Source organism: Amphibalanus amphitrite, unplaced genomic scaffold, assembly GCF_019059575.1.
Source record: "Amphibalanus amphitrite isolate SeventyFive unplaced genomic scaffold, NRLGWU_Aamphi_draft 000092F_arrow, whole genome shotgun sequence".
Lineage (NCBI taxonomy): Eukaryota > Metazoa > Arthropoda > Thecostraca > Balanomorpha > Balanidae > Amphibalanus > Amphibalanus amphitrite.
The window spans coordinates 893,162-916,119 of record NW_024881588.1 but is presented as its reverse complement, the minus strand read 5'-3'; the positions used below and the strand labels follow the sequence as shown (position 1 = coordinate 916,119).

At 49.9% G+C, this 22,958-nt stretch overlaps 1 protein-coding gene across 1 annotated transcript in view; it reads right to left on the bottom strand.

The window, feature by feature from the left end:
• Positions 1-22,055, bottom strand: part of LOC122380179 (band 3 anion transport protein-like) — a 76,991-nt gene extending 54,936 nt beyond the window's left edge. The window contains exons 1-2 of the mRNA XM_043363115.1: positions 21,868-22,055; positions 17,292-17,398 (exon numbers count right to left, since the gene is read on the bottom strand). Of these exons, the coding sequence (XP_043219050.1) occupies positions 17,292-17,366 (75 nt within the window). The 5' untranslated portion in view covers positions 17,367-17,398; positions 21,868-22,055. The remainder of the gene's footprint in view (positions 1-17,291; positions 17,399-21,867) is intronic.
• Positions 22,056-22,958: the final 903 nt, after the last annotated feature.

The window sequence follows — 22,958 nt, the reverse complement described above, 5'->3', positions numbered from 1 at the left end:
GCCAGGATAACTCTCCAAATAAATGCAGTCATTCCTCAAGCCCGTGACAATCAGCCGGCGAATTTACCAGGTCCAGTGGCAGCAAGTCAACATCACGTTTAGAACATGACCATTTATTATTCAGGTACTCATTAGCCTTGATATTGTTAGGTATTATTGTTTTCCATCCAGAAATATATCGATAATGGGAATTTGTAACTAGTGGTGATCGATATTACGTTAATGCAGATTGGCATCCAACATGGGGAGAGCAACTGGGGAGAGATGGCCACACTGGATCCGAGAAGACGTGTCACCAGAAACTATCTACCAATGGTACCTGTACATACATACGTTAAACGTTCGGGGAAAATAAAATCATCATCAGTGAACCAGGCACGAGCAGATTCGGCTGGTCTTGGTCAGAGGTGTCATTTACAACGAGCATGACCATTGACTTAGCAGGCTCCGGCTTTCAATGCCACTTCTCTGGATCTTCCCAAGTTCCTCTTGACTTCTTGAGACCCGACTGATCAATGCTTTAGCTATGACGATTGGACGGTACCTGCCAAACCTACCCCAACTGATCGCCGATGTGGCGATGCATCGGAGACTTTTCTTTAGATCGAGACAGTAGCACCGCGACACTGTCTTATCGTCACCAGCATTAGCATTCAAACCGGTTGGATTAGGAAACATGACGTAACGAACCACAGCCCACAGGTTCATATTATGCAAAACTGCTCCTGAGGCTGCGACAGCGGGCACCAGCAGGGGCACCGGCGCAGGCACCAGTAACTGCTGCCATCTACTGTGCCTCGGTTGTACTGTAGTTTGCCGGTATACGCGCAGACAGTGGGGGCTCTGGCTGGAAGGCTGACCTGTGCGCCATCTGACGGCGCGTGAACCTTATCAAGTGCCAGCGGCCAGCGCTTACCACGGTAACCGGACAAAAGATCGTAAAGCAGAAGATCGTATGGCAGAAGATCGTAGGCAGTTGATCGTATGCAAAATATCGTAATGGATAAAGATCGTACGACATAATGCTCGTATGGACGATCGTATTCGCTAAAGATCGTCAAGGAAAATGATCGTATGCCAAAAAGTCGTAATGGATAAAGATCGTACGACATAATGATCGTATGGACAAAAGATCGTATTCGCTAAAGATCGTCAAGGAAAATGATCGTATGCCAAAAAGTCGTAATGGATAACGATCGTACGACATAATGCTCGTATGGACAAAAGATCGTATTCGCTAAAGATCGTCAAGGAAAATGATCGTACGCCAAATTATCGTATGAGATAAAGATCGTACAGTCAAAATATGGTATTCACATGGTGCAGCCCAACTCCAGCGCCTACAAAGCTCATCAATTTCTGTGTTCGCGTAGTAAGTGGCCGTCGTAAGCTCGACCATACATTGATGTTATTTCAGAGCTTAGATGGCTCAATGACACCTAAAAGCAACGCGCTGTATATGTGCCGAATAAATGAATGTATGTGCTGCCGTTTTCATGTACCTATTTGAAGTGAACACAACTAAACCCATGTTCCCCCCCCCCCCCCCCACCCCCCACCGCCTGGAAGGTTAAAATGTTGCTTAAGCGGCTGAAGTAAACGGCGTTAAAAATACTTTTTCCTTCGCACTGTTACATTTTCATATTGAATCGTCATCGCTTTACGAGTCATCAACAGATGTTTATCGCGTTATCACTATCGAAGTCGCAATTCTCCTAGTTATAGGATCCTAGTGTCAATCCAATCCTAGTTATAGGCCGGTTAAAGATGTTAATTGTCCATCATTGGTTCGAAATCGCCCCAGTAATTACCGAGTTGCTGAAATGGGAACAAATTTGGCACCTCTTCTTTTTGTATTTTGCACGTGCATTGGGGGTCACTCACATAGATCAAGGGTATCCGACCTTTGGTAGAAGGGATGCAGCTACCCTATAAAAATTACCGCAAGACAATCGCTCAAGCCGCTGCTGAGATATGGGCCTCTCAAAATCATTACTTTTGCAAAACTGCTTGAACACCCTTGACTTCTCACGTGGCACGTGCCACGACGGCCACTGAGATGTATCAAAAGTAGTCAATTACGGGGAAGAAGGGATGGGGCTACCCAGCAAAAAAAGACCGCAGGCCAATCGGTTCAGCGGTTGCTGAGATATAAGCCTCTCAAAAGCGTTACAGGCCGGGCCGGGCCGCTCATACTGAGATTTTCCCGTTATATTCAAAAGACTTCGCTTCGCTCGCTGCGCTCGCTCGCTCGTAACAACACTATTCAATACGATTATTTACTTTACGAACGTAACGTTACGATCTTTTGTCGAACGATCTTTTACAACATACGATCTTTATCTTACGATCATTTTCCTACGATCTTTTTTGTACGATTCATTGCTTTACGATATTTTGCTTACGATCCTTGGTCGTACGATCTTTTGCGACATACGATATTTATCTTACGATCATTTTCCTACGATCTTTTTCATACGATCGATTGCTTTACGATCTTTTGCTTACGATCTTTTTGTCGTACGATCTTTTACAACATACGATCTTTATCTTACGATCATTTTCGTACGATCTTTTGCATACGATCAATTGCTTTACGATCTTTTGCTTACGATCTTTTTACCATACGATCTTTTACAACATACGATCTTTATCTTACGATCATTTTCGTACGATCTTTTTCCATACGATCTTTTGTCTTACGATCTTTTGTCACGTAATCCTTACCACTGACCGAAGCGCAAAGTCCTGAGGCCACATATACCTACATGATGGAAAAGCCAACTGACCAACGAAAAGAATTAAGCTAAACCTTGCATGCTATTTTGAAGGAAATAAAATCCAAGGTAGTTGCGTACCGTCCTACTGCGAGGGAACAATACGGCGTTAGAGCCGACTCCGAGAGCGATCATAGGAGACGTGAAATGAAATGGTTACGTGGAAATGAACCAGAGTCCAAAAGTAGACATTTATCCGTCCTGCCTAAACATTTCCACCCATTATCACGTTTTGTTGTCGGGGCTGACAGTCAGACCACCTGCTCGAAGTGGGAGTGCAGATTTCATCACCTCACTTCAACTTTGGGGCGACCGTTTCAGCGGCTGGGTGGCGCCATAGGCGCGGGAACGAACCGGGGGAGGGGTGATGGGGGCAGCTTACCCCCCCCCCCCCCAACTCTGGGGTCGTGGGGGCGGTTCCCCCACAACTTTGAGACGGAATACCGCACTTTTTATGCAATTGCTTTCTTTTTTGTTGCAAAAGCCAAGGGATGAAAAATAAGTGGCCTAAAACCGGTGAGAAAACTAGTTTTGGAGGTACCATAGGTTGATCTATATTATGGTGTGCCCCCCCCCCCCCCCCAGTCTGAAAGTAGTTCCCGCGCCCCTGGGTGGCGTCACCAGGACACTCCCGACCAAAAGGCACGGCTCAGCCACTTAGACGCTTCACTCGGTGGTCTTCTCAGGCTAGCTCAATGTTATCACTTATCACTCCATCTTATCACTCAATCTCTCATCCAGTGACCCTGAAATGCTCTCAATAGACCGGAACCTCATCCAGGAGCCAGCAAAAAAGAAAAGAAGCTGTTTCAGCCCTAACGCTGAATAAAAAGAAAAAAATATGATATTTTCTTAATAAGCTGAAGGCTTAATGCTTTAAAGGTAGTGTGCCAGCTTTCCTGGACCGTATGGAGTTAATGACCCAGATAAGGAGAACCGGATTTTTAGAATTTATCCATACCTTCAAAACTCATGGAAACGTCTTAAATTCTTCAAATTTTGAGTACCCCAGTGCGAAATTCGCCCAGACGGGTTGTCGGTCGTACCCCAACCACATTTCACACCACTATGAACAATAAGTGCACACTGAAATCGCTATTACCGATATGCTCATCCAATCAAGTTTCGATAAACCCGTTCATCATCATCTCCTGCGGTTTCGAACACGCCTGTTAGGTGGTGCGGTAGACCGCGCCCAAAGCCAGGGCCCCGGTAACGTGAGGTAGCCGAGTCGGGGCAGCGTGCGCTGACCCAAGCCGGGGCCGCGCGTCCTCCCGGTGTCATGTGATAGCCCGGGGCTGCCCGCGGGGATGCGGTAGACCGCGCCCAAAGCTGCGGCCCCGGCTTGGGTCAGCGCACGCTGCCCCGACTCGGCTACCTCACGTTACCGGGGCCCTGGCTTTGGGCGCGGCTTCTGCTCATACGTTGTGGTGCGGTGGTGGTGCGTCGGGCCGCGCGCTCTGACTTCGGCCAAGAAAAATGCGTCAGCTGATCATTGTCATTTCTGCCACTTGCGTGTGGTGAAATGGGGTCATAACTTAAGAGACGGCTTTTTCATATCAATTATTTTACATAAAATCATATTTCAAACCATAAATAATGCTCGACAGCCAAATAAAAGAAACAATACCAATACAGGCTTACAGTTTAAGGCTCGACATTGTGTTGTCTACGATTAGACAGCTGATAACTCATTCCCGTACGTCGTAACTCTATAATGATCTTTGCTTATTGTCACATGTGCGCCGCATTCGCGATTGTTGCCGACGCCTGTTTGCAGTTCAGCCCACTACAGTTGTTATACATATCGAAAAACCGATAAACTTTCAGGCGAAAAAGGCACTATTCCAGGCCCATTTTTGATTTTTTTTGCGATATTAGGTAAAAACAGAAGCTTCTTATCCTAGGAAAAATAAAATGGGAAATCTTTCAAAGGTGGCACACTACCTTTAAACGGACGGTAGCTTGGAGAGTCATGACAAACGATGATCAACAGATCACAAACCATCCATAAAACCATCATCAACGTTTAAAATAACTTCTGACAGAACAATCGAAAAAAAAATTGACTTTATTCTGTAACAAACGCCTCATCAACACACACACAAATGACGCAGTCTGATTTAGCAAACTGGGAAAAGCACAGAATGAATTCAAAATGAGTTGCCACATTGAATTAGGTACACGCAAATAGGTCCTCCGTCGATTAGCTTCCCAATCTGACTGGCTTTGACTTGACACTTATCTGAGGTCGATACCCAAAAAGTATATCATTCGACGCTACTGGACTTGACACACGCGATTGTTACAATATATCATCGCTTTGCGATTATTTTTGCCGAAGCCATTTACAAAAAAAAAAAAAAAATCAAGACCCCGACCATCGAGTAGGTGAACTGACCTCAGAGGTCACCAGCTGACCCGATATCTCTAAGGAGTTGGACATAAATTTGTATGTATCTGTAAAAAACACGCATGCTCTTCTCGTGATATAAAGGTGATAGCAACCAAACCTTCATTCAGACGTTGCAAAATTGCTCAATGTTCAGCTATGCAAACATATTATTTAGCCCGGCCGGTCGAACTAGGCCAGCAGTCAGTCCCCTTGGCCGGGCAGTGGCTAGGGCGCCGTTTCGGGTTCGCTATTTTCTCCCGACAAAAATGGTTCGCGGTCGGGTAGGCGCGGTCACATTTGGTACAGGCTATAGATGAAATCGGTAAGTGGGCCGAACCGTTAATTACTTAATGAGTACAAAATCATAAAAGGGATACGTGTGTATTTTTCACTATCCATTTGGATAAAATCTTTGCATGAAATGCCATAGTTAAAGGGATTAAAAAGGAAACTCCTGGGCAAACTCAAACTTGCCAGTTACCACTGTTCTAGCGTAAAATGTATTCGGTCAAAACAAGTGCGCAACTATTTCCAACAAAAATCCGATAACGATTTCCACAAACCAATCTGTCAGTAACGGAGCTCTCAGCACAGGGCGTTAGCGTCAGGAGAAAGCAAAGCACTGATCTCGGCGAGACGTCAGGGGGAGACTGTGCCGCAGCTCCCGGGTGTAATGCGGCACAGTCTAACACCCGTCAGGCGCCGCTGCAATATGCACATCATGGAGCCGGGAAGGCCGGAACGACCAACGGTGCGCGCGGCACGAAACAACCGTAACGGCGCAGTAGTCAGAACACACACACACAGATCAACGCCGAAAGGACTCGTGATGCCTGGCTGGAGCGATAAGTCAAACTATGATGCCGACACGTCCTGACCAGAGAGGCGCAGTAAGATGATCCGTTTGCAGAGGCGGCATGAACCGTGTGAAACCGCATTAGCCGGTGGAAACGAGTACCGTGTGAAATAGTGCCGATATTTTTAATTGTTAGATGTGGTTTTTCAGACCACCCGCCCTCACACTGTGCACTTCTGCAAACGGGCTGTGTCGGCTGCCGCCCACGCATCAAGTAGGTGTACAATAAGAACCACACATGGCAACATGCATTCTACCACGTTTCCAATTCTATCATAACTGGAAACGTCGGCCGTTCACGGGCAGAAGTAACACCCCGTCCGTCTCAACGGATACTAAATGAGAACACTCTGATAGAACTTCATTAATCTGCAATTAATAGAACATTCTGTTTTTGCGTCATCAAATAAAGCACAGTCTTGCATTTTGTGAAACACCGAAGCGTAATCCAGTAATATCAAGGAAGCTAACACAGCAACGCAGTTTGTTGCATCATCCAAGTATGTATGTATGTATTGATCTAAAATCCATCCACATAACATGGTTTTTCAGGATTCAGCGTCATGCACAATACAGTAAAATGCAAGAAGGCAATAGGCACTGGCAGACACTGGCGGATCCAGACTTGCGTTTTGGGGGGGGGCCAACTCCTGCAAGTAACCAAACCTAGGGTACCCCCAAATCCTGTTTTCTCATCGGATTTAGGCCACTTATTTTTTCGTCACAGCCCTGAAACGATATTTTTTTTTAACTAAAAATAAAAAAATAGAAATGGTAGCCCACCCAACCCGAGCCTAAATATTACTTTGAAAACACTTCAAATTGCTTTTGTCGACCAATTAGCCCGCTCCGGGTCGGTGCGTGGCGCAGCCTTCGCGGGCTGGGAGGTGTCGGTTGGACCCCCTGCCGTTCGGCCCCTGATTAAGCTAGAGCTCGCGGAAAAAAAACAGGCGTGTTGCCCGTGAGTGACGAGACGAAGCCGATGATACCCGATTTTAAGGTCCTTGGTCATTGGTTGACCTTCCAGGGCGGTGTTTCACGGTCGTGCTGACAGCGCATTCCGCGAGCTAAGGTCAGCCTTCGGTAGTGTTGTGGGTATAGGCTTGTTGATGTCTCCATTGAAACCAAAAGTGCCATCAGCGCTGGCAGCGGCTGGCAGCGTGCCGTGAAACACCGCCCAGGTCAGGTCACAGACCCAAAAGACGGGAAAATCAGGACCTGTCAGAACCTCCTAAAGTAAGGCTGTAATACGTTTTTTTTGTGCTGATCACAAATTTCATGTTAGTTTGGATCATAGATAATGTCTTCATGCGTTTAGACCATGTCGGGGCAGGTCAGGTCAGATCAACCAGTAGGAGTACTTATGGGCGTCCGTATAGCAGGTGTCCACTACCACTGGCAGCTACGTAACATGATACGAAGGCATCAAAACTACTTCGTAAATGTTCAAATGGTTGCAAAATGCTAAATTCAAAATCAGCTAAACGAAACTATCCTAGAAACATGTTAAACTCGGAAAAGTGCACCGAGGTTATCAAAGGTCAATGACCTGACTTGACCGTAAGGTGACATTGGCATCCGCCCTAATGCGTGGGAGCAACATCATATCACATGTTTGAGCGTTTTAAACCACGAAAAGACTATAAAAGCGCGGATAATGTGAGCCGACATACGCCGAATCGCTATTCCGGCCAAACATGGCCTCCAACATGGCCAAACAGTCTCGAGAAATAGGCCACAAGTCAAAGTTCACTTGGGTCAGGGTCATGCAATTTTCAGACTTTGTCACCATGAGGGTACTAAAGTTTCGTCGCGATCGGCTTCATGATACCTTACACGATAACTTCACACGTCGATCGAGAGTTAAAGGGACTATCCCACCTTTAACATGGGGTTTGAGTTGAGATAGCCAAGTTTGCGGCGAGGTTCAGAAACCACTATCTATCTAGGTTGCAACCCCCGCGGCCTCTTGGTGTTGAAGAAATTCGTTCCCTTCATTTGAAAATGGGCCTTGTACAAGGCCCTATCTTCAACATGGAGCGACCGTTAGTGTGACGTCACCTCGTTTAGTCATTCTGATTTAAATGGGTTTGTTCGTTGACAAATCGCTTAAAACCTGGTCTGAACTTTGTTGTGGTGCCTACAGAGTAAAAAGAATCAGCTTTATGACAGTAATGTGGCCTGGGGAAGGAGGTAATTTTGGGCTGTGACGTCACATATTTGAAAGTTTGTGTTTGGAATATGGGAAGCTTAAGATGTTTAATGAAAAATAAATGCCAGAACCGTGTTCCTGGTCATCCAATCTATAAAGTCGGGCACAATTTAACTGGTTTTAACAACATTTTAGAAGGTGGGATAGTCCCTTTAAAGCATGGATGAAGGAGAACCAGGGGATGAAGGTTCTTTCATCCATGGTTAAAGTGTGCAATAAGAACTTCTTGGGTGAAGACAAGACCAACACTTTTATCAAGCTCACAGATTTTTAATGATACGGTATTTTCTCTCTACCTACTACGCCCTTCTCACATTCATTTTTCTTAAGTGTTTTTGGGGACAAAAAATATAAGTTGTTCCCCTTTCAGGCTTGGGGGCATGACCCCGTGGCCCCCCTGGATCCGCTAGGCCGAAACTAACTAGGTCGTTTTCAAACGGTCTGATATTTCAGGTCATAGTTTGCAAACGGCCGGTGTTTTCAGGTAGTTTCATATGGCCTGACTGGGCCAGGCCCTTTGCAAACGGACCGAATTTTCATACGGCCTGTAACATATATTCAGATTTCGACATCTGTCGTAGCATCAAATGCTGATGTGGCGCACTCAAAAGCCGGAATTGGTCCTTGGATGCCGTAAGGACCCTTTTAAGAAATAAGTGACCCGACTGACCCTTAGAGATTGGCCTGAGCTGTGACCGAAATAAGTCTTTTACCGTTTCGCAGAAAGGGACAAAAAGGTCCCTCATATGCTTCTTGTACAATTACGAAACAAAACAAGTTTTTTTTTTCAACGAAAACTCAGTGAGTTTTCCTAAAAAATTTATTGCGCATATTCCGTGAATGAAAAGTTGCCGGGTCATGTCAGGTCAGGCTGCCACAGCAAGTTTGTTAACTTGACAGCTCAATCGATATTTATGCAATAAGACCTTCTCGGGTGACGATAAGACATGACGACACTTTGTGAAGGAAGCTAGTAAACCCGGTAGTTTCTCCATAGGCGCGGGAACCGGGGGAGGGGGCAGTGGTGGCAGCTTGCCCCCCCCCCCCCCCAACTCTGGGGCCGTGCGGGCGGTGCCCCCACAACTTTCAGACAGAATACCGCTCCTTTTTGCAAATGTTTTCTTTTTTTGTTGTTGAAAAAGCCAAGGGATGAAAAATAAGTGGCCTAAAACCGGCGAGAAAACTATATTTGGGGGATCCTAGGTTGATCTCTATCATGGTGTGACCTCCCCCCCCCCCCCCCCCCGTCTAAAAGTAGTTCCCGCGCCCCTGGGTTTCTCTACGCTATTGAATCACGCTGCTGATTCTAGTAAGTATCTACTACACAACCTTCTCACATTAATTTTTCTTCGAGCGTTTTGGGGGGCCAAAAGATATGTTGGCCCCCTCTTTCAGGCTTTTTGGGCCCATGGCCCCGGTGGCCCCCTTGAATCCGCCAGTGGGGGCGGTGCCCCCACAACTTTCAAACGGAATACCGTCCTTTTTTGCAACTGTTTCTTTTTTTTTTGTTGAAAAAGCCAAGGGATGAAAAATAAGTGGCCTAAAACCGGTGAGAAAACTAGATTTGGGGGGACCCTAGGTTGATCTCTATTATGGTGTGCTCCCCCAGTCTGAAAGCAGTTACCGCGCCCCTGACTTTCTCTACGCTATTGAATCACGCTGCTGATTCTAGTAGGTATCTACTACGCAACCTTCTCACATTATTTTTTCTCCAAGCGTTTTGGGGGGGCCAAAAGATATGTTGGCCCCCCTTTCAGGCTTTTGGGGGGGCCATGGCCCCGGTGGCCCCCCCCTGGATCCGCCAGTGCTGGCAGATAAAATAAGACAACTAACTGCACTAAAACCGGAATAAAACACAGCACCCCAAGATCTCAGGCTTCGCTGGCCGCCACTGCGCGGCGAAACGCGGTCAGCGTGGGCTGCTCCCTGACGGCCGGCGGCAGCCGGTTCCACGCGGCAGCAGCGCGGTAACTAAACGTTCTCTGTGTGGAAGAGAGCCTACACTTCTGCAGCTCCAGGGCGCCAGCTTCTACAGAGCGTGTGACCCGGCCAGACACCTCAGAGCGGGACACAAACATGCGGCGGATGGAGAGAGGGTAAGCTGGTATGTGGAGCGCCTTCCACACCTTCAGTAGGTCCCTCTCCCACACCAGCCGCTCCACTCTGGGCCAGCCCAGGGATGCCAGAGCCGGCCCGATCCTCTCCCGACGCCGCACGCCTGTCACGATCCGAGCACTGAAGTTGATGAGTTTTTGGATCCGAGTGAGTTGATTTTTTGTGGTTCCGCCCCACACCGAAATGCAGTACAGAATGTGAGGGAACACGTGGGTCTCAATGAGTAACTTTAGCGTTTCCTGGTCAAAATGGTGGCGGAACTTGGAGAGGGATATGAGGAGGGCATTGCACCTCCTGACGATGTGACTGATGCTGGCGTCCCAGGCCAAACACGAGTCGACAGTCACCCCCAACAATTTGATGGTTGGTGACGGTTTTAAGACTGACTCAGCTATGCAGATATGGAAGTTTTCGACCTTGCTGAGAGTCTGGCGGGTTCCGATGAGAATGAAGTCGGTCTTTTGAGGGTTCATTTTAAGAGAATTTGAGCTAAACCAGTGTTTCATGACATCCAAGGAGTTTTCGACACGTTGTTTTAGTGATGCTAAATTTTGAGGGTCAGGACGCGAGTGATCGAGCAGCTGGGCATCGTCAGCATATGCGATCATCCGACAGTCCGGTAGATGGCAGTGCAGGTCGTTCGTTAGCAGGCTGAAGAGGATCGGCCCGGCTATGGATCCCTGCGGAACCCCGCAGGGGACCGGCAGGACTGTTCTGCCGCCCCTGACCAGCTGCCCGCGGCCGCCAAGATAACTACCAAACCAGGTCGGGTCGATCCCGTACCACTCCAGCTTGCGCAGGAGGACGCCGTGGTCGACGCTGTCGAAGGCCTTGCTGAGGTCAGCTGCCGTGACTGAGGAGACCTCTCCCCGCTCTGAGTTCTGGCTGATCCATTCGACAGCGTCGAGCACGGCGTCCTCCGTGCTGTGACATGATCGGTAGGCGTACTGGTTGTAAAATAAAATGTTGTGGTCCGATAGGTACCGCGACAGTTGGTCACACACAACCTTTTCAACAACTTTTGACAAGTGAGATAAAAGTGAGATCGGTCTGTGGCTAGATGGTTCGTGTACATCACCGCGTGGCTTAAGGATCGGCACCACCTCGGCAGTTTTCCACGCCTCAGGGAAAACACCTTTGGTTAGGGACACATTCACAAGTCGCAGCAGGTGGGGGCCAATCACATCAAAACAGCGCTTCACCGCACCGAGTGGCACCCCGTCCAGCCCCACCGCCCCAGACGAGTTCATCCGCCTCACAGCTCGCGCCAGCTCCGGTAGGGTCGCAGGCTGGAGCCGGAACGCCGCTGAGACTACTATAGGCGGCCGCGGGGCTAGGCCCGCAGTGACGTCATCATTCAAGTCGGCCGCGATGCGAGAGCCCACCGACGCGAAGAACTCGTTGAATCGGTCAGCGCGGGCCCGCTGCTCGGCTGCACTCTTGTCTGAAGTCGAGTGTGCTGAAGCGGAGGGCGCCAGGTAGAACCTCCTGAGGCTGGACCAGAACTCCTTGCGGTCAGAGGCCAGCAGCTGGCGCCCCAGGAACTCCCTGCGCGCCTGAGCCAGCTGAGCCTTGACGGAGTTCCGCAGGCGGCAGTAGTCCTCGCGGGACTCGGGAGTGTGTAGGTCCAGCCACGCCTGGTACGCCTCGTCACGCTCCAGCATGGCCTGTCGCAGCTCGTGGTTGTCGGTTATCCACGGACAGCCTCTGCGTCGGCCGCGTCGGGTGCGCGCCGGACAGTGACGGTCAATGACTGTCCACCATATCTGCATGAAGATGTCGACCATGCTGTTGACGTCCTCGTTGCTGTCGAAGTTGGACCAGTCAGCCAGCAGCAGGTCTAAGCAGACAGCGTCCCAGTCTGTTCGGCCCCAGTTCCGAGTGGTGCGCTCCGTCGGCTGCTTCCGGAGTCGGCCGATAGGTGCGCCGACTGCTATCGGCTGGTGGTCACTGATAGGTGTGGTGAGGACGTCAGCGCGAGATGATGAGATGTTAGTGATGATGTGATCCAGGGCCGATGGGTTTGGCCGCAGATGGGTCGGCCGGTCGATCAGCTGGGTCACGTTCAGCTCCGAGAGAGCAGTCTTGTAGCGCCGGGTGTCGGAGGACTGGGCGTTCAGAACGTCGATGTTGAGGTCTCCCAGCAGGTAGGTCGGCTTGCCCCTGGCCAGGACGTCTCTCAGCTGCTCCTGGAGCTCGTCTACGGCCTGGGAGACGGAGCCAGCCGGAGGCCGGTATGCGACTCCAATGATGGCCGGCCGGCCGCCGCGCCACGACACTGAGACCCACAGCGTCTCCAGCAGGCTGGTCACCGGCGTCGACAGCACCTGGCAGTGTATCTCCTCCCTATGGATGACCGCCACCCCGCCACCTCTGACACGCTGGCCTTCAGTCGATTCGGCCCGGTCGCGTCTCACCATGACATAGCCTGGAAACACTATAAAACGTGACAGAGTGTCAGGCGTCAGCCACGATTCAGAGACACAGAGAATATCAAACTGCTCTGAGTCGAGGAGGCTGTTGATGGCGTCGACCTTGGGGGCGAGCGACTGGGCGTTAATGTGGCCGATTCTCACCCCTCGGCCGGTTCCGGAGTCGGAGCGGCGCTCGTCAAGAGACTCGGTGCTAGTCTGGTTCCGCTGGGCAGAGGTGGCGCTGGTCTGGTTCTGCTGGGCAGAGGGGGCGCCACCGGCGGCCTCTCGCTCCGCAGGGACTAGCTGTATCTCGCGCAGGCAGCGGTCTCGGAGTGCCGCTCCACCGCTGGTCACGGTCACTTTAGGTCTTCTGCCGCTGATCACCGGGATACGGGCCGGCACGTCTTGCCTGGCGCCCATCCGACAGCAGCGGCGGCCGCCGCGCCGTCCAAGCCATTTCAGCTGCGAAAGCTCTGGCGACAGCCGCGGAACTAGAGGTTCCTGCGGTGCTCCATAGATGACGCCAGTGTCGCTCCGGCTGCGCGTGACCCCTCCCTTAGCCAGCTGACGGAACACCGACCGTAACACATTCATGGCGCGAGTGATACAGTGCGGCGCACCTCTCGGCGTGAATGTCAGATCCGGTTTTAAGTCTCTTCCGTAAAATACCTGTGATCTTCGAGTGCTGGTGTCGAATCCACGATGTTGCAGAAAAGGTAAGACACGATCGCAGCGGCAACACAAGGGATAAAAACACTTAAAACTGGGTTAAGGACGGAGGTACCGCGGAGCGAGCCGCGCTGGGATAGCGAGCCTCCAAGTGGCCTTTGTTGGCCATGATTTCCTGACTGGTGATAGCACCAGCTGTGCTCCTGCATTTTTGCACAAGGCACACTATTTCCCCGCTATGACAAACGATCGCTCGATCAATTGCGATAAAATAGCAAACTCGAAACGCAGGACACTAGTTTGTGCACCCTAACGACCCACTCCTGAGCCTTCGCCGACTGACTCACCGGACCACTCACATATTTCCAGTCTGTTGGGCATCTTTCAGACCACTGCACATCCATCTATTCGTCACTGCGCTAAATAGCGAGGAGGCCGGGTGACTCAACAAATTCAGTAAGTTCAGAAGCGACAAGGCCTGCTGCCAACATAGCTATACCTGGTACAGTGCACATGCGCTGGACCTTTCCCCTGTACCAATCGAGAAGTTTATTATCTAATTTATTCCCGGGATATGATAAAATCGCACATCATATTGTCGCGAATTACGCACGACTAAGTGATCATTGAACTCGTCCATCGAAAGCGTGTCAGATTTTTCCAGGAAAACATACCGCAAGTGGCATTTTGAAACGAACAAACTGCGCACCTCACCTTCATAGCTCATGTGACGCCGTAAGGATTTTAAAAGAATGCATTGCGGTTTCGACGGAGTTGAAAGGGCGTTTCAAGCCTCCACGATGTTCCGACTCCCACGGCATTTTTCAGTTCCACAAACCTGTTCAATATGAGGAAGAGAGTACTGCACTGTTAGTCCATTAGCTGGCCGCTGATCAGGCCCATCTCTCTCCGAGTGATCAGCACGCGGTCCGCCCCAGACGATCGGTATGTGCGCCCATGGCGGTCACAAACAGGGTCGTTACGGAGCACCGGGAGACCGTTCGGCGTTATCTCATCGCCTGCATACTTCACATACGTTCTGTCCGTTCTTCGCGTTCTGTCCAGCAGTGGCGGTATCGCAATAACTCATGTCGAGATGCCGCCGTGATAAACGCCGCGCAAACAACCCGGCCTGACGCGCGGGGCGGGCCGGCCGGACAAATGTTCCCCCTCCCGTCCCGTCATTGAGTAAGGACCGACCACTGCGCACCGGCGCCGTGCAGCGGACGCCCCCGTGACCTTCAGAGGTGCTTCGGAGCTGATCTTGTGCCGTGGTTTGCATGCCGCCACATCGCCGCCGCGGCCCCAAACCACCAACTAGTCAAGGTGCCGGCGCAAAGTGCCTAGCATCTGGAGCTGAACCAAGCGCGGGGCAGGAAAAACGAAAACGAATGGAAAACAGAATCGCCGACTCAGAGTAAAAGAGAATATTGCCGCAGTCAAGGTTGTTTGGGAATAATGCGCTACCCAGCGGGGATTCCGAAACGACTGCGATGAATAGGAGATGAGCTTCGCGCCTTATTACAGTGCGACTCTCACGCACATCAATCAAGTGTCGCGTCCAGCTACTTAGCCGGGAGCTGAGGCCTTGCAAAGAAAAACAAATCCAGTGCGCTGGGCTATTTTTAGACAAGATTGTCGACCACGAACCGATCTACTGAAGCTGGTGGTATAAAACACTACCACCATTGATAAAAGTAAATCTGCACAAATATGCACCTCAGTAATGTAGTATCACCGCAGTTAGTTAATAATTAGCAAATTTCGCAGCCAATCAGACCTAAATTCTATTTGCTGATTTAACACATCTATATCTTTGATGTCGCCCAATTACGTACTTTCTGTGATTGTCTTCTAAGTATACGATAAGCAGAAACGTTGCACTTCGCTAATTCGCTGATGGTGAACAAACAGGCCGGCGAGCGCGCCTCACGTGCAGAGAGCCGGTCACTGCCGACGACTAATCCCAGTCACGTGCCGTCACCGTGACACGTGCCGTCAGTTGACGTTAGAGGCACGCTCGTGACACGTGACACGAGGTCAGGTCCGGTACGGTGGCGAGTGGCAGATAATCTCCCGGTAGACCGGTGTCGGTCGCACACGGCGCATCGGACCGCGAAACGGACCACGGGAAACACTGGAAGCTCGGAGAAAACAGCCGAGCACGAATACCGTTCACAAACGGCTCTGTAAAATCGGAGGCTTTCCCATGATAATGCGCCTTTTTCAGGTACGCGAGGTGTTATTAGCCCTATTGTGAGTTGACTGGCAGTGTATGGTTTACCGTCTCTGGCTTAGTGAAGCGCGGTTACAGCTGCACTGCATTTGACGGCCTGTTGTAGCATCCGCCTCAGCTGTGCTGTGTTCGATCACGTGACACGCCTTGGCCGCACGGTGGGCGCGTTGTTCCGAGCACGTGACCGTCGGCGGGACACTTTGTTCCGGCGGTCGGCGGCGGCCTCCGCGGCCGCGCCGGCCCCGTTCCGGACGGTCGGAGCGCGTCAGCCCGCCGCCATACCAGACAGCCGAGTCACAGACGGGCGATCGGGGCCGTAAACGCCATATGACGTCCACCTTACGCCGTCTGCAGCTGCACAAGGTACCGCTCTGGGGCACGGCACCGCCTCGGGGCAGACAGAACACCGCGTGACACCGCGGGGAAGCGCGCGTCGCCGCCGGGGCTGCATTCCGACTTATACATACAGTATCGTGGAGACGGCGGCCGATACGGCAAAACAAACGACCGTCAGGTGGAACTGGTCTCGTAACGACAGGTGTCTGAAAAGGCCGCCTAACTAGGCCAAATCCGGAGGTATTTTCAATGACAGGGGCACTGGCTTGGATAAAAAGCAAGGCCGCCCACGCCCGACCTTGAGACGGCTGTGTGTCTAATGGCTTCTGGGAAATGATGTCAAAAGGCACCAATACAGTCGGGAAATATGAATTCGACAAGAAACCTACAGAAACTTTGAAAGAAGCGGCGTTTTTCAATCAAGATGGGAATGATGTTAGCTTCTTGCCTGTCGTAGGCATCCGATCATTAAGCATATATTATAACAGTCGTGATAAATGGTTTGGATGCGCACTATTCGTCATCCTCAAAACTATGATGCGGTAGCTCGTTACGCATAACAGACATTCAATCAGCTCCGTGCCGTTTACAGCTTTCTCAAAGGCATTATCCCATCCCTAGAACCCATTATCTGTGATCATGGGTGCTGTGTGCAGAATGACGTATTTCGCCGGCGGGGGCTATCTGCACGGGCGCAGCCCACTTACGCGAGAGGGTAATCATTGTGCCGCCGCTGATCTCGCCAAATAACGACCCGAGCTAATGGCCCCGCAACAAGTCGCCGTAGGCCGCATACTAGGCGGTCGTTGTTCCACTTAACTACGAGACGTCATCAACTCCGACGCTGTCTAGTATTTCTGCATAAGTTCATCTCTGAGAATGCATGCAAGATAACATAAAGCTTATTTGCCCCGGAATAGAGCATTTCCAAAAAGTTCAAATAGTGGCAATCAGCGGCGACTGCGCACTACCGTCTGACTGCCGTCCTGCGAAATCTCGGTGCTGTTTTAGCCGGCTCCTGACCGGCGCGGTGGTTGACCGAGCGACGGGAACACCCCCCGAGCTGCACCGATCACACCAGAAACCGCGACCGAGTCTATACAACAGCGCAGATCACAACACCGCAAAACTCACTGCGCTCCTTACACCGAACAACGGTATTTCCCATTGTTTTCAGATTGCGTTATTAGCCGTTGTGTACTAGTCATAGTGGTCAGCATGAGTCAACGGCCATGCTCGCTGGTTATGAAGCTTTCTCCGCGGTAAAACCTGCGGACCTACCTCCTCTGTCGATTTCTGCTTTCGGAAGGAGCGACGCTTCGCTCCGGAGCTCTCCAGAAGTTTTTCGTCATCCATGGTTGGATCAGCTCAGCTGCGCTTGGTCTGGTCTGAAAGCAAAGGAGAGAGGTGCGTGCCAGCCCAACCAGAGGACAACGTCCAAAGCAAAGTCGGGTGTCCAAGATACGTGCTAAGAGAGATCGTTTCAACTTTAACAATTATAATAGCGAAATAGCGACCTACGATTACGATAAACTAATTCAAGATGAGTATTAAAGGAAATGCTGAATATCTTAAAATGTAAATGCCTACCCCCGAAGTGATCAGGAAGAACTTAATTACTCAAGTAAAAAAGCATTGCCGGAGTTGAAAACAAAAACTTCTATAGTCATCATCTATCATTCGGCGACTTTTCCAACCACATTCTTATCCCGATGTATCCTATCTGCAGTTCCGACAGCGCGCCGTTGAGAGTCGGCATGTTGCACCGGCCGGGTTTACAGAGATCGCCCAAGACCAAGTACTGGCTGATGAGGCGCCTCAGGCTGCACGGCTACTGCACGAGAGCACGAAATGGGCGGCCACTGTCGCGTGAGAGCCGGCAGTCAGCCTCCAGTCGCAGTCACAGTCGCGGCCGGCGCCCTCAGATTCGGGCCAGCGGCAGCGGGTTGTCATGGCAACACTCCCCGGCGGGCTAATGTTCGACCGAGCGAAACGTCAGCGCCGCAGGACACTCGGGGAGCGGGGTGAATGCAAGCAGGTGCTAATGAAACTGACTGGGTTTATAGCTACGCGGAATGGCATGTACTAGAGAGAGAGAGAGAGACGGTATATTTTCAGTACATGGCTTTGAGGATTCTCTCATACAGCACATGTTCCATGCAGTACAAAGCGCGCAAACACCAAACACGTTCTACAGTTCCATACACATGTCTTCATTGAGGAGTGAGGTCATGTACGGGATTGCTGATTTTCTTAAGCGAGCACTGCAGCAGAAGGGCTGCAGCATATCCATGTTGCGAGTGTTCCGTCCGCTTACATCTGCTCTCGTAGGTGGCAGCATTTCTCGGTGAGCCTCATTTTTTAGCAATTGCCTCGCCTGTCGGAGGGACATCTTCTGTCTCCTGTCTGCAAGACTATCCATTTCAAACCTCTGTAGTAGATCCTGGTAACTATGTTGAAAACCTGCAATAATTTTTAAGGCCCGTTTTTGCACGCTCTCGATTTGTTTAGCTTGAGAAGCAGTAATACCCGCATGGAAGACTGGTGTACAATACTCTAAGAGCGGTCTAATATAGGTCGTGTAGACTTTAACCAATTGGTCTTCAGGTGGTTTGTATCGTCTCAAGATGTAGAGCATATATAAAGCCTTAGATGCGCGCGCCACAACATTTTTGACGTGTTCTTCCCACGTCAAATTATTTGATATATTTACACCTAAAAGTTTGGCTGTACTGCAGATTGGTATGCTGTCACCATTTATCGTGATGTCCGGTAAGATCATGGGTTTCTTTGCTGTGCAGAAGTGCATCACATGACACTTATCGGTGTTGATAACCATCTTGTTTTTGTTTGCCCATTGGTGTATGTCGTTTGTCACAAGTTGTAAGGTGCTCGTTTCATCTATACTGTCGATTGAGCACGACTGAAAGATGGTCAAATCATCAACGTACTTCAATCTCTTTTGCGTGTTTCTTGCAGCATCATTAATCATGGCTAAAAATGCGATAGGCCCGAGCAATGTTCCTTGGGGCGTACCACATGTTATTTTCTTCCACCCACTCAAGGAACCATCCGGCATCTTTACGCGCTGTTGCCGGTCTGATAGAAAGGAGGAGACCCACTTGGTGTATTCAGCCCTGAGTCCCATCGAAATCAGTTTCTGCATCAGTATAGTGTGGTCAACAAGGTCAAAGCCCTTCTTGAAATCAAACATAACCATGGAAAACAGCGTACCTTGTTTTTCCAGTTCAGTGAGTAGGTTATGAAGCAAACGAACTGGGATGCAGAGCACATATGCGTCATGTTTTTAATGGAATGTGTGCTTTGTGAGAGGTTACGTAACTTATCCCGCTATTTCGCAAAATGAGGCGTGACGTATCAGTTCATCACAAGCACGGACACGGGACAACCAAGAACACGAACAACAAGTTCTTCACATTTTTAACTTCCGACCTTACGCTACACTATGAGAATGTTTCGCGTCATTGTCTTATGTTCAAAGTTTTCTGAACCTTTTCCGATATACTTGACAACAGACGATGGTCGAACCATTACTTTAACCCATTCGATTCAACTTCATCGTCTTATATGAGAGATCTGCTACAGTTTGAACGGAATATATAGGGAAGGTAGTAAGGACAGTGGTGCGGTTTCTGAAAAGTGAATGTCAGAGGTTGTGCAAGCCCGATATCTAGGAACGAGGGGCAACGGGCAGATGGGAATTGTGAATCCTCATAAATGGCTTTGATAGGTCGCAAAACATGAAAAAGCAACACCTGCACTCTGCAGCACTGCTTTACGTGCGGACCGTGGTTAGATTTAAACCCATCAGGATCCAGCAAAGTCAATTGTTGCAGCAATTTTATCTCATAGGAGTAGTCAGTCGGTTGTTTTCTTTTAGAAGAAAATATAATCAATCACTGGCAGACAATTAATCTTGCTATGCCGGAAAAAGGTTAGAAATCCAACATGTAAACCGAAAAAATAAGCATATTCGCAAATAGACGCCTTTCTTAAACAAATATCAGAAAAAGGACAGCTTCGATACCAACAATAGAAGGTACGCATGTGATCCGCAAACCGCCAGAACTACAGGGTGTCCCATAAGTTCGTTCTCACCTAAATTTTACGTTTTTAGGCTTTCTTGCTTAAAGGCACGCTGAAATTGGTTCGTAACTGAGCTTACATGGTTGCCATGGCTGGTAGAAATATGCTCCACAGTAGCTAATTTCTGTAGACAAAATAGTTTTTGCTAGAGAGCCCGCTTCCTACAGAGACGGCTAACGCCGCAACATAGAGGTCTCCGATACGGGTACGTCTCAGTATTTAGTCAGCACGTGACCATTCGCGACGATTGAGGGTGATTGAGGCCTACCAGTCTGTAGCTAATATCCATCGCTAACTGGACGCACAGTCAGCAAGTGACGCCGATGATTTGTTGGGAGTCAATCACTGCAAGTTTATCCTCTTTCTAGCCAGCCCTCAGGAATGAGCCAAGTGGCCAAAACTGTGTGGCGCCAAAGTGGCCATCAAAAAGGTCAAAGGGTTAGAAAGTTGGTAAACAGACTTTTCAGGATGGATTACCAGCTGTCTAAGAGTGTTCTTTCGGGGTACATAACTCAAGGTGACTTAAGCTTTGCTTACCGGAGGGCACAAAACAGTCAAAAACGTCTTAAAATGGCCAAACATGAGTTTCGTTATGCCTGAGGCTAAACAAAACTAGAGGGCTGATGACATCAACCAGGTCATCTGGACTAACTAGTCCACGTTCGAGATGAAACACCCGTCCAAACCCGAAAACAACCCCATAAGGGCGAAGGAGGAGGCCTTCATTTCGTCCCGTTATGTTCCTATGCAAAAGGCCAGGGTCACTGTGTTGTGGGGTTATAGGCGTTCTGGAGTTGATCAAGTTACAAGTGGCAACCCAGAAACAGTTTTGGGAAGCAGAATGCTTTTCCAAGAACATCTAGGAGGAAATTCAGCCCTCAAGCTGAACTCGAACCGCGAGTATGAACACATTTATAGAGGAGAAAATGGCATCCGGGAGGTCGTAGGCCCATCTTCAGGCAAGACAGTGCATCAGTGCACAGGTCAAGCAAAGCTTAAAAGCGGTGCAAGGAGATTGTGACAGGCGTTTGTGGCAAGATCACATGCCAGGTACCTCATCGGATCAAAATTTCATAAAGATTTGTTGGTTATGCTGAAGTTGAGGCTCGTCGAAGCGTAGCGCTGTTCCAGCCTCGAGGAGCTCACGGCGCATGTCAAGTCAGTCTGGGTTAACTTTAAGCCTGCTATGCAGCCAAACATGCCGGTTGGCATGCCGCAGCATGCATTCATGTGTTTGCCTATTAAATGGGGAGCACATTGAGGGGTCATAAATATACCAAAACGCAATGTACTCTGTTTCACATGCAAGCATAATGTGAGAACGAACTTATGGGACACCCTGTAGATCCCGCGTGTTTTATCAGCCTCCAAAAGGTACAGCTGTTTTTTTATTGAAGGTGTGCCACCTTCAATAAAAAAAGCTGCATTATGGACTTCTACCCCTCGCAATGTATAAAATCTTAGCATGCCTGAAAAAAATCACATCACATGCCTAAATGAAAACTGAAAAAGCGATATCGATGACAAAACCTTAGAGCGAATAGCAACCTTTTCAATGAGGAGAGCATGCATGGCATACGTTTGCAGGCATTTGTGAAAACTGAAAATTTCATAGTTTCGCCCTTCATAGACAGAAAATAAACGCCTGCTTTCTAAACGTAAACAAAAGCGAGACGAGTCCAAAGATCCAAAATCATCCGAAAAAAAGATAATGAATGATAGTTATTTGTCAGTCGGTGGAATTTCTCACCTTAGCCAATGTCCTCGCTAAGTGTCACTATCACTTTCCCGAGCACTGAGGCACCTATCTGTCCCCAGTTCCGCGACTGGCCCCACTGCGCGCGTTCCGCCGGTCGCCGAAACACTGAGCCCCGGCCGGCAGCCGGCTCAGTTGACCGGGTCGCCGCCAGGGACCGCGGCCGGGCGGGCAGCCACCAATCAGCGCGTGCCCCGGCGCACCCAGCTGACTAGAGGGGACGCACCCAGCCCGCCGGTGCCTGGGTGCACCGCGCCTACCCCGTATCCGAGGCAAAAATACCAATCTGCCGCTGAGAAACTGAGGAAGTGTCCTTCGCTGGCGGCCCCGAAGGCACCCAAATAAGCGCGCTACGCGTATATTATCTATCGCGTTCTACGCACAAGCGCAGACGCCGCCGGGTGGCCCGGGGATGTCGGGGGCCGGGCCGGGTCGGGCCAGTTTTTACCATACAGGCCGGGTGGTGGCCGGTGTTTTCTAGCCGCACGTGGTGCGAGCAGAATGCCAAGCTGCTTAGGGACGGCCGTGCCGAATGCTGATGACGAGACACGCATCCACGCAAGGACACTTGCGCAGTTGGTGCTGGTCGAAAAAGGCGAGGAGAGAGTGTGAGCGCGAAGTTTGGTTTAGGTTTAGGTTTAGGTGTCTAGTGGGCTGGGGAGTAGACTAGGTCTAATTCGGGCCCACTTCGTGGATGTATAGGACATATTAATGGTCACTGCTCTGTTGCCCAAAGGCGATCGAGGCCGTTCTTGAAGCCATTGACTGTGGGTGCTGTTGCAACCTCTTCGGGGAGCTGGTTCCAATCTGCTACTACTCTATTTGCAAAGTACTTGCTCCGTAATAGCATCCTACATCTTCTCTTCTCCAGCTTTAGGCTGTGTCCCCTGGTTCTGCCCTCTTCACTGGGTTTGAAAAACTGGTTGCAGTCGACAGCTACTTTCCCTGACAACAGCTTGTAAGTCCAAATTAAGTCTCCCCTTCTCAGCCGGTCCTCTATGCTCATTAACTTCAGGTGTTTGAGTCTTTCCATGTATGATAAGTGGCGCACCTCACGTACCATTTTTGTAGCACGACGCTGGACT